This window comes from Brienomyrus brachyistius, chromosome 1 (genome assembly GCF_023856365.1).
Source record: "Brienomyrus brachyistius isolate T26 chromosome 1, BBRACH_0.4, whole genome shotgun sequence".
Classification (NCBI taxonomy): domain Eukaryota; kingdom Metazoa; phylum Chordata; class Actinopteri; order Osteoglossiformes; family Mormyridae; genus Brienomyrus; species Brienomyrus brachyistius.
The window spans coordinates 55,982,176-55,994,346 of record NC_064533.1 but is presented as its reverse complement, the minus strand read 5'-3'; the positions used below and the strand labels follow the sequence as shown (position 1 = coordinate 55,994,346).

The following is a 12,171-nucleotide window of genomic DNA, read 5'->3' as shown; positions in this document are numbered from 1 at the left end:
AGAGTATATAATCACACTTCCACTGAAATCAGTAAGTATGTAGCATCTCTGAATTACAAACACAATTCACACTTTGACTGGGGTTTTGAAACAGAATTGACCCAACTGTTTGCATTCAGAGCTACAGTCATCACCCAGATATTCTACATTCCATATGGCTGAAACACCGTCTGACAGAGATATTCCCACTGATGCACAGTGCATGCTTTTGTATGAGCTCAGCCCATCTGTAAGACAGAGCAGTACAGTAAGAAGCAGTGTGAGGAAGGTAGAGATATAGCCCCTATATTCACACCCAAAACCCAGAGCTGCCCTAATGGAGGAAAGCCTTCTTGGAGGTATGGTTTGGTTTGGATTCAACCATCTGGGCTGTGCTGGTCTCATTTTGAAGATATGAGCAACTATGTTTTTTTCTGAAAGTAGCTGTATAAACAATCACAATTTTGTATTTATAGTGCAAAACATATTTCAACAATTATTTTCATGTCCAAGGTTCCATTTTGAAATTTAACCTGAACATGATATATCATTAATGTCGCTACACACACACATACACACACACACACAAATTTGCAAGCAGGGTATCTAAAGCATCACGAATAGAAACATCTTCTGCCTTCCCTGTATCAGAAGTTGAAACACAAGTTCTAAACAGTGACCAACCAGCTAATACTATGCAGAATATATCTGAATTTTAATCATTAAAAATTTATCATAAAAATTTTAAATGGCTAATATAGTCATTTTTAACACATGTACTATATGATGTTATCACCCATGGCCACACACACCACACCGTGGACCCCACCCGAGTCACAACATAAGAGATTAGCTTGCCCATGTCTGTCCTCATGCGCACTCTCACCCTGACTCTGTTAACTTTTATTCAGACAATCAGTTTAACTAGAAATCATTGATAAACCTGCTTTTTTTTTTAATTAGGTCATCCATAATACCGATTAATATTTGAATTTCACACAACATCTGACAATGAAGTAGATTAAACTGAAAAATCAGTTTGCAGTTGTTCATATTTGTATGGTTAAATATAGATCGTGCACCATTTGCATGCTGCTTAAAGGATTCAGGTATAGTGACCTGCACCCAATCTGCTAGGAGAATATCAGAGGGAAAGTTAATATAGAAAGCCATATTCTACTAAGCTTTTCCTTGGTTACAATGCATAGATACACATGTATGTAGCTATTAGCTTTTCCCACAGAAAGTTAACTTAAGCGGCCGGTCTTTCCAAAGCACTAATATATATCCCTCAGAGCATTGTGATTAAAAGCTGTAGACACAGTCTCTTTGGGCCAACTTACTCGCTTTGCTCTTCAGCTGGGAAGTACCTTGGCTCAGCTTCAGCCAAATGAAAGCCACATTGAGAGCAAATAAAAACTATTTTTTGTAATTTTGTATCGTTTTACCTATTGGGGAAACACAGAAATACGTTATCAGCTGTAGAGTTTACCCTCACCAAGAATATTATGCTACCTGTCAAGGACTACATTAATAACCTGTTTCCATAAAATGTCTTTAAATAAAATAGTACCGCCCACAAAAGAAACAGTGAGAGCACACCAAGCCAGGTTGTGGCATGGTGGTGAATAAACTTTAGATATGACCAGAAGGATGCATGTTGAAGTGCCAAGATGGCATCACTAAATTAGTTTATTGTTTCATAATATTTACCTGAATGTTTTTACTGATACCTCAGGGGGTTAAAGTGCAGAAAGTCAACCATATCAGAGTGCATGTTTGTGTAAAACCACTGCAAAGTCTAATACAATGGGAGGGTTTGGTTTGGTGCTTAACATCAAATGGTCTGCACATGATCAGTCCCCAGGTCCTGGAGACTACTGATATCCTGATTTTTGTTCCAGTCCATGGCACAGTATCATCACTGGAAAAATAAAAACAGCTGGTTTTATTTGCTATACAAATTAAAATTCACTTATTTATGACTGATCATCTAATCGCTGCAAAGAACAATTTTCTTAATGGAAATTAATGTTACTAAAGTCACATTACTACATCTTCTAGTAATCTTTATTATGCATTGAAATAAGCAAAAATGAAAAATGTTTTTTACAGGTTGCTATGATATGCCAAACCACACAAGTCAATCCAAAGATGTCCAATTAGTCAGGAACGTATCATTAATGGAGGACTGCAGGGCTGCATAAGCAGGAGGCTTCTTAAACCACACTGGTATCTCATTCAGGGAGAGTACAGGGTTCACCTTGCTGGATCATAGGCGTTATAACGGCACCATGTGCTTAAGGCCCGCTGCAGTTAAGATATTATTTTTCAGGTAATTTTATCTCAATTTTATCTCAACATTGGTACATGCAACAGTTTTGAGAACCGGCCTGTCTTTGTAAGATGCATCTTCTCAAATCAAGTCAAATTACATCAAATTACAGCAATAAGAATAACAGAAAAACGTACTGAGCATCTCAAAGGCTGCAGTCCTGTTAGACAAATCCCATGCTGGAAAAGAGCCCTTACCATACCCCTTGTTCATTGGAAAGACACTCCTATGGTCTGAGCTCTTGTCCCAAGCAATAAGCATGGGGCTGATAAATGTTTTTCCCTCCAAACCGCAGCATCTATGTTTCACTGGTTGCGCTCTTTGCTGTTCTCCCTTGGCAGACTGTAACGACAACTTGACCGTTTGTGTAAACTTCCCTCTGCAGCCTGTTTACAACCTTCCATAGCACACCTAATGGGAAACAGCAGAGAATGCTACCTTCGCCAGCGTGTGCGGCCCAATGTCTACACTGCGGACAGTGTTGTTATGCCATGTTCAAAGATATTCAGAGACTCTTTTTAATTTGTGAAGTGTCCAAATATGAAGTCAGGTATGTCAGTGTGGAGCTTGTTTTAGGGAACATTGCCCTCTGTCCTGCCTCAGACATGAAGGCAGAGCAGTGTAGAATGACGCCCTGACCACTGCCAGGCTCTCTAAATCAATGACAGGGATTCTCACTTTTCAAAGGCCCACATTTCTTCTTCTTTTTGGAAAGTCTCACTCGTCACACAGAAGATGTTTAGGTTTCATTTGTGAAGGAATCCACATTTTAAATGAAAGACCAAAATAGTAGAGTTCTCTGAAATTCACAAACACAAAGTGTTGGCTGAGATTACACTGATAGGTAATTCATAAACCATTTCAGTAACTTTGTAAAGGTATGTCAGCCCAGATTTCATTCTGTGCTATTAGGCAAACCTGAGTTTCAGTTGCAATAGCATCACCTACTGGCATGCAACTCCTCAAGTTCAAAAACACGTACAATCCTTTTTTAAATTAATGACTACTCACTAAATGGTATATGCACAAATAATCAATGAACACAATGTTTTAAATATTATACAACATAAATATTTGACCTGAAGAAATATAATTTTGCAATGTATGTTTTGTACTAAAGTATAACATCTGAGTTTTCAAATAACAAAATTTACCACATCAAAACAATAAATACCACAATTTCACATAACAATCAGAATACCTTCCAGCACTTGGCTGACTTTTCTGTCTATGAGCAGCGCTGCTCTATGGTGACAGTGTCAGAATGGTGCTTGCACACCACACAGCCACAGAAGCTCAGTGGGTGGCCTCCTTTAAAATATTGTTTTCAGCCAACTGGCAGTGGTCACGGTAGTGGCCAAATTGCTCATTTTTGCATAGTAATTCTCCCTGTATAAAGTGACCCCATGCCCTGAAACTAATCAAGTGCCGACTTAGACCTACAGAAGTAACTGCTTTCAGGTCCATGTTTGATTCATTCAAAGAGAAATTACAGCACTATATATGATTTTAAATTCTGTGCGTGTGTGTTCATGTATATATTACATTGTGGAGACTAAATGACCCCACATTGTGATAAAAACCTGTTATTTTGACATTCTGCGTACCATGTGTTCAACCCCCACAATAAGATACTCAATTTTATAAAAATCTGTGACTGCTATCATAAAACTAAAAATGCCAAAAGTCTTGTATTTTGTTTGGTTACTTGTGGTTAAGGTTAGGGCTGAGTAGGGGTTAAGGGTTTCATTGATGGAATGAGGGTTTTTTTTCCCATAGAAATGAATAGATGGTCCCCACAAAGATATGAATACAAACATGTGTCTGCATGATTATATATAATATTATATGTACATATCTGCATACCAAAGGAGTCCAGTGTTCTCAAGACCCCCCAACTCTCCCAATCTGTCTACTGCCTTCACCAGTCACCAGACACATGAATGTCACTGCCAACATATAACGTTGACAGACAGACAGACACAAATGTTGACAGCTGTGTCCAAGAGGTCATTAAAGGCCAGAATTTTAGTTTTGATCCAGGACACTCGCAAACCCAGACACTAAGACTCCTCAGTCAGTTTCTAGAAAGCCCTGATCAGAGTCTCCACAAAAATCATAGCATCATCAGCAAGGTCAAGATTAGTAAATATTTTGAGGACCCACACCTTTTGCAAAGGAACATGAAGCCACTTTTGCGGTTGCCAGATCTGAGTTATTTTCATAAGGGGAAATTTGTGATAGACAGACTACTGGGTCAGATCATCTCCAAAATGGCTGGTCTTGTGGGGTGGTTCAAGTTTGCAGTGGTCAGTACCTACCAAAAAAGCTCCAAGGAAGGCCAACTATTAAACTGGCGATGTCACTGATGCACAAGTCTCATTGATGTGCATACTGTAGGGTGCAAAGACTAGCAATCTGACCCAATACCACTCCTATATACAAATTGCTGAAAAAGGTAATGCTGGCTATGAATAGAAAGGTTTCAGAACACACAGTATATTGCAGCTTGCTGCATATAGGGCTTCTTAGCCACAGACCAGTCATAGTGCCTATGCTGGTCCCTGTCTACTGCTGAATGCACCTACAATGGGCATATGGGCATCATAACTGGACTATGGAGCAACAGAAGAAGGTCTGGTGAGTCACATTTTCTATTACATCACGTGGAGGGCCAAGTCTGACAATATTATATTATAAGCTATAGTTTGCGTAATATTTGCCTTGTAAATGCCTATATGCGTTCAAAAGTGAAAGTTAACTTTAGCTTACAGCTTAAAATTTAAGGTTAGCCTGAAATACAACAGTTCAGAATGATTCAGGCAGACATTTAGCCTACCAACCACATACCAGGCTTTTCAAAAGTGTTTGACATTAGTGTTGTGCATGTGTTGAATGCCACTGGGATGAAACTGCTGTTCTGGAAATGCTGTTGTAAAACTGTGGCTCAGCTATCATTGGCCAGGTGTGTGTGTCATTTACCTGGGGAAGAGATGGCGCCAGGATGCACACTGGGAAGAAAGCAAGTCGGCAGAGGCAGTGTGATGCTCTAGGCAACGTTCTGCTGGGAAACCTTGAGTCCTGGCATTCATGTAGATGTTACTTTGACACTTGCCACCTACCTAAACATTCAGGACAATAGTATTCCCCGATAGCAGAGGTCTCTTTCGGCAGGATAAAGGGCCCTGCTACACTGGAAAATTTGTTCAGGAATGGTTTCAGGAACATGAAAAAGAGTTCAAGATGTTGACCTGGCCTCCATTTGAGAATCTGTGGGATGTGCAGGACAAAAAAGTGTGATCCACTGTCAAGTAGGCAGTCAAGTAGGCTTTAAGAACATAAGAAATTTACAAAAGAGAGGAGGCAATTAGGCCCATCAACTCATTTGGGGAAAACTCAACTAATAGCTCAGAGTTGTTAAAATCTCATCTAGCTCAGATATAAAGGAACACAGGGTTTTAGCTTGCACTACACTAACAGGAAGACTATTCCACTATTCTACTCTAAGTACACGCTGTGTAAAAAAGTGCTTTCTGAAATCCATTTTAAAATGTTCTCCATCTAATTTCCACCTATGGCTACGAGTTCTAGTATTTAAACTAATATTGAATTAGCCATTTGGCTGAACAGCATCCAGCCCGGTTAGAATCTTATATACCTGGATCATGCCCCCCTTAGTCTCCTTTGCTGAAATCTGAACAGATTCAGCTCAGCTAACCTCTCCTAAGACATTCCTAAGTTGTTCCAGTTCACAGTGGTCAGTAGCTTCCACAGTGGCATAAAATAACATCCTCTGTGCTAATCTTCTGAGTAACACTCAAATGCATAGCCATGAATATGGGTTGTAAATGTACTTTTTTAATGCATCTCCCATAGATGTCAAGTTTCTCTTACCAAAGGGGATTGCGTATCTGAATGCTCATAGTCATCTCACAGATGTAACAAGTAAATCTCATGCTCCACAACCAAATTACGACATGCTGTATTGTAGACGTGAAAAGATCTGGTATGTCAAGTTTAATATGAATCTGCTTCAAGGAGAATAAGTCTGTTATTTGCATTTTTGGTGATAGTTTTCAGGATAGACAGTTACCCCTCATCCCAGCTGTAATGGACTACTTTGAGACTTCACACTACACAGCTTTCTTTTCATAGTGGCCTAGCGGTAATGAATGTTGCACTGTCAAGCAAACTGGCACTGAGTAATCTAACAGACAGCAAAAACAGTGAAAAGATACAAGACTAATATTACATCTTCAGTGTCTTTGCTACTATCCCGCTAGAGTGGAAGACAAATTGTGAACAGATATGGAAACAAACACATGCAAAAACTCTAAACTAACCTTACCAGAAGAGGGAATGGTTAAGCTGCTTAAATCTGACCAATGAATATGCCAGGATGATACCTCCTTCCCCAGATCATCAAATTTTACTGATAGCCCTCCCAGCCCCACTGTGATCAGTACATTTTCCTGCTGGCACTCTGTGGAAGATTAGCATATTATTATTGATCCATCGTTTTTATTTTCCCTCTATTTTTCTTTTCAATCCAAAATATATCTTCAATGACCCACTTGGGGGGGCATGTTAGCATAGGCTTCCCTGAGAAATTAGTTCACCCCCATCAATAAGATATTCAGCCGGCTCCGGGATCACAGTAACTCTACTTTTGATATGGTGAAATGGATGGATGGATCTTAGCCAGCTGTACCATACTTTACTTAGCACTGGGTAAAAGCCTCCTTTCCACCCAGAGATTCAGTTTGTCGTGTTTTGCAAAACACTGTGGAGAAACACTGTAAATGATCTGGATCAAGCTTCAGGCGGAAAATATTCATCCTGAAAGAATTTGGCCCACAGGATTCCTTGTGAGGGAGAAAAGGGAACCAAACGCTTTAGAAGTGTTGAACAGTTATCAGCACACCTGCTGAAACATACAGAAGAGGGGGACACATAGAAAAACAGTAGGGCCGTAAGTTCAGGCTCACTCAATAATCAATGCGAACACTGTGGTCTATGCTGTTTGCTGAGTAGCAGCTGGACAGTTCTTGGGCTACTTTGTTTTGTACTCAGTGCAGCTGATTATGGATACAGAGTTAGCATCACAATTAACACATGAAACATTTAATGTTTGTAATTACAGAAGTTTCTTGATCCTGTACTGTATAAGCAGCTGGAAGATGAATAGAAGGAATTGCAGAAGTTATACAATGTCATTTTTTTGCAGTGAGTGAAACGGAATTATCCATGTGATATTTGACGTACCGTGACTTCCACAAATTAGCAAACTGATTTTGCTTTTACATCCATCCATCCATTTTCTGTGACTGATTTTCCTATTAACTGGCATTAATTTAAAATAAGATCTAAGGTTTGAATGAGCTTAAATAGTGAAAAAATCATTTAGCCAACAACGGATGAAAGCTCAGTCATCAGGAATGAAAAACAGCATGAACTGCAGACTACATATTACCTACATATAGCAGTAGCTGTGCAAAGCAAAATAAAATTTTATGAGATATATTTTCAAAAGCAATCATTAAAAATATCATTCAGTAAAATGTAAAATCCATGAAAATCACCTAAAATTCTGGGCTATAGGTAAAAATTCAAAAAGCTCAGACAGTTCACAATGTGTACCTGAGGCTGAAGCTGTGCCAGCCAAACAATGTATCATCATTACACTGTATGAATCTGCTCATTTCTCTGTCCCAAACATTATCCAAGCAAGGTCATGATCTTAGAATGCTCCAGCAAAACGTCAAAGTTTTACAAAGGGGACAAGACATTAGACAAAAGTATTGCTAGACTAAATATTGAAAAAAAATTAATAAAATGTTTTTTTTTCATGCAATAAAGAGTTGCGTGAAGGCTCTCCTCAGGCCTCCAGGGGGGGCAGTAGTTCCTCCATCACATCTCTCTGGCACCTGCAGAGTGCCAGAACCACATTTTCAGCCATCTTCTCACTGCATTTTCCAACACGCAGTATGATTTCCCTCATCTTCTTCTCTGCAGTTGATTGTGCCCTTATATTGCTAGCCATCTCTGAATGGAGGCCTGCGCTGATAAGCTCATCTACAATGCTGTCCACATTTTTCACATTTTGAACAAGCTTACTCAAATGAGCAATCAGGAATTCCATTTTACCTGAAAATAAATAAAAAATGCACTTTATCAGTTAGTAAAATGTTTATGTATATGAGAACATTGTGTGGGTCTGAATGTTCTGTTAAATACAGCCACTGACTTGGTATGGATGCAGCCCTCTCTTCAGCTGACTTTGGTGAACCTAAGGACAAATGGCAGAGTGTTATAATTTAAGCTGAAATTGCTATAACTAAATAAATTTTAATTTGTTACCATTATGTATAAAATATTTTTCCTTAATGAGAACCTTGAAATTAACTTTTTGTAATTACGTTTGATGAAACACTCCGGAGTTTTCTTTGGCAGACCTGAAGATAAACCGTAGAACCAAAATCACTTTATGTGACTAGTTAATAATTGAAACACTAACACACAGACATCTTGGCCGCTTTGAAACATTAAAGAATAATTCTTGAAACACACCAAACGCACTCTCAAAAAATTGTGATGGGTGATTTTAAGTAAATACCTTTAGCTTCTGATGAGCCTGACTCCATTTTAATGTTTACATTGATACCATCAGATACATTTGCATAGTTAAAGACAGGGGCAAAAACGTTGCTTCCCTTATAGGCTCTCACACTTGAAGTGGTGCCAAACTGCGCCTGGACAGAATCTGGCGGAAAGGCAGAGACAGCACTCATGGAATCACTGTCTGCAATCCTGCACATGACACGTGACCACATCCAGAGCACTCATACAATGAACAGCACAGCCTACCGCATCCTGTAAGCCTTGCGTGTGACTGAAACTTACATGGTGAGGCTGTCTGTCCACAAGCTGAGTAGTTCTGTGATTTCTGAGCATCCAACTGATCTAAAGCCTTCAGCTCATTGGAGGTTCTCAGGGTTACGTCCATGTTGAAAGGTCCAGTGTTGACATGGGAAACCAAGGGGGCGACCACATTACTTCCTTCTTCTGCACACACAAACTGGTGGCACTGTCCTGTTGACAGGTCAGAATACAGGTAGAAACATGACAGGTACAAGACAGGATGCCAGGTAGAAACCCCAGACTTGAGGGCTGTACTGGAATTGGGTAAAGTAGTAATACCATGGATATCAGCGGTAATTGATTTTGAATACAGAAGAAAATAAACATTTTCCCTGTGGTAACAGCGGGAATGGAGATGGATAATCTTTATAGTATTTCCATGGGGAAGATGATAAAATGTATTGTAAAACCACGGTAATGGTAATGAAATTGCTTGTTTATGCACATTTTTGTCTGTGCTATATTAATTATCCTTTAGTTCTGTTCAATTATTTGTTCTCACCCCGATACCACTTGGCAGCGTCAAGTGAGTAATTTAAGGACTGAGATATTTAAAGGAAAACATTCATGTTTAACTTTATACTGTGCTGTTGGTGTAAGGGGTAGGGATGGTTTAGATGTTTTTGGGGATGGACAGCAATGGGGACAGATATCGTCCATGAGTAGCTCTCTACACTAGATTTTAATTAATAGCCACACAGATTTTAGCAAAGCTTACCTTGACTGCTAGACTGGAGCAGCTCGGTAATTAGAGGAAAGTGCTGCTGCATGATCTGAAGAAACTTCTTACAGTCTTCACTTGATTTTCTAATTATGGTGTTCAGGAGATCTCTTATCTGCAGACTCTTATCTGTGACACCAATCAAAGTCCTGTATTCCTTTAGAGTTAAAATGTCTTCTGCCTTGTCTATGATGCTAATTTGGACAACAGAGAGCTGCTGACAAAGAACTTCCTTGTTCTGCTGTAGCCACTGACGAAGATCTTGATGATTCTGCTGCAACGGGTCCATTTGTCCTATAAGGTTATAGTGAGATGAGACTGCCGGTGTTCTGACGAGTCGAGCTACCTATCGAGACGTGGTATCGAGCCTTTCTGCGCATGTGCAGTTCCACCGTCTTGGGATTATGGTTAGGTTTTAGGGGTTAGGGTAAGGGTTTTAGGGTTTTTTTGGGGTTAGGGCTATGTATTAGCACTACGGTAGTCTAACTTGACAAAGTAGTTCAACTCGTCAGAACACAGGACTCAGGCAGGCAGTAAGCACGGTTGGGAAAAAGTAATACAGTACGCAATGCAGCTCACATAGGCTACATAGGTTCACACTGCCATGCTGAAGTGACTCAAATCGGATTTTTTGCCTTAATGTGACACAGATCTGATCTATATATATAATACCATACACAGTTTGCTTTCATTCACTATTCATGAGTATGTAACAGTCGTAACGTTCACACGGATGAGAATGAGCTATATATCGCTGTTACACTGTCCGGTACGTACTGAACTACCGTATCAACTCTCCGGTCCCAAAAACCTGTCCACATGTGAACATCTGTATTTTTAAGCAACCACATGACATTACGAGAATAGCATCCAAATATACCCCGTGTACATTATATCCAAGACATTTCATTTGCAGCTGTAAACCGACGTAGGAAGCACAGCTGTATTTAACGATTAAAATTTAACAATGAAAAGTAAAAAGTAAACGCTATACGTCAAAACTCCCCGGAGCAGCCACATTTACTAACATGAATACTAAATTTAAATTAAACTGGATTTAAAGAAGGAGGGGGTAGAATTACCGAGTGGCTTCTTGTCATTGAACAGTTTCACTTTTAAACTTAAAGAAAAGGGGAGGAACGCCCGTATTCTGCCCTCCAAATATGGCGTAAGACTTAACCCTTTCCGACAACGGGTCTGTAATGGAAACCTCCGTGCAGTCACTGAATCTCCATCATGATCATTTTAACACGACCATCAGCAGGCACCACCCAGCCTCCGGCTGGTTGGCCAGGAATGCACACTGGCATTAAGTTCCAGTGTTGCCAACTTAGCGACTTTGTCGCTAGATTTAGCGACTTTTCAGACCCCCTTGACGACTTTTTTTCAAAAAAGCGCCTATCGACAAATCTAGCGACTTTTGGACAAACCTTAGCAACTTTCCAAATGTCGCCAGTACTGTCCTGTAAGCGCGAGGTCTTGCTTTCCCGGTACAATTACTCATCTCTCTGTGTCTGCTCTGATCAGTGAGCGCTAGCTCCGGCTGAAAGGAGCAGCACATTACCGTGATCGCACGGCAGCTGACATAGATGTGAATGAGCTGCGCATGTGCAAACGGTGTTGCCACGGACCAATCACTTACCTGCTTCTCCTTTGCTTGAAATAAAGCTATTTAATTTGACCGTTTCTTCTTATTTTTTCTTATTTATTTATTTATTTATTTATTTATTTATTTATTTCTTCTTATTTCATTTCAGAGGATGTAACTGCTGGTTAATAAGTTCCGTTGTATTGTCTGACAGAAAATATGTAACGTAATTGATTTATATTGATTTTTAACAGTTTTATATTGGACACTACGTCATCAATATGCAAATATACGCATTACGTCATCTAGCAACATTTGGCGACTTTTCGAGCAGACTTTAGCTACTTTCCATTGAAAATAGTTGGCAACACTGCTAAGTTCTTATTTTCTACACTCTGACTCTTAACGGATATGTGTGGTGATCTGTATGCTGAGTTATGTTCTCTTATGCCCTGTCGTGATGGCCGATTCACGAACGAATCGTTCTTTTTAACTCGTATGTCTGAACGAATCTTTTTTTAAATTATTTTAAAACATTTTTAAAACTGATCTTTGGCTATTCAACATCCAAAAGTATCCCCCGCGATTTAGGATTTATTTTTCATCTTCCGTCTGCGCTTGTCTTAT

At 39.5% G+C, this 12,171-nt stretch overlaps 1 protein-coding gene across 12 annotated transcripts; it reads right to left on the bottom strand.

Moving 5' to 3' along the window:
• Positions 1 to 7,422: 7,422 nt before the first annotated feature.
• LOC125747005 (uncharacterized) lies at positions 7,423 to 11,533 on the bottom strand. Of its 12 annotated transcripts, none has more exons than XR_007399270.1 (7): positions 9,954 to 11,375; positions 9,218 to 9,406; positions 8,931 to 9,077; positions 8,709 to 8,769; positions 8,562 to 8,603; positions 8,432 to 8,461; positions 7,423 to 8,241 (listed from the first exon to the last, which is right to left on the bottom strand). XR_007399270.1 is itself a non-coding variant. In XM_049021782.1 (7 exons), exons 2-7 carry the CDS (start codon positions 10,243 to 10,245, stop codon positions 8,193 to 8,195), a joined length of 975 nt encoding a protein of 324 aa, XP_048877739.1. In that variant the 5' UTR covers positions 10,246 to 10,250; positions 11,387 to 11,533; the 3' UTR covers positions 7,423 to 8,192. The 12 variants fall into 12 exon arrangements, 11 of the variants coding, with proteins under 11 accessions (XP_048877739.1, XP_048878475.1, XP_048877912.1 ...); XM_049021782.1 differs by adding an exon at positions 11,387 to 11,533 and having other exon boundaries at positions 7,423 to 8,461; positions 8,734 to 8,769; positions 9,954 to 10,250; XM_049022518.1 differs by having other exon boundaries at positions 8,734 to 8,771; positions 9,030 to 9,077; positions 9,954 to 11,376.
• Between the last annotated feature and the right edge of the window lie 638 nt (positions 11,534 to 12,171).

Excerpts from the sequence above, each read along its gene's own strand:
- LOC125747005 (XM_049021782.1), bottom strand. The coding sequence starts at position 10,245 with ATGGACCCGTTGCAGCAGAATCATCAAGATCTTCGTCAGTGGCTACAG. Across the intron at positions 9,407-9,953 it reads GCTCCAGTCTAGCAGTCAAG|GACAGTGCCACCAGTTTGTG; the intron begins GTAAGCTTTGCT and ends ACCTGTCAACAG. Across the intron at positions 9,078-9,217 it reads TGGACAGACAGCCTCACCAT|ATTCTGTCCAGGCGCAGTTT; the intron begins GTAAGTTTCAGT and ends CCTTTCCGCCAG.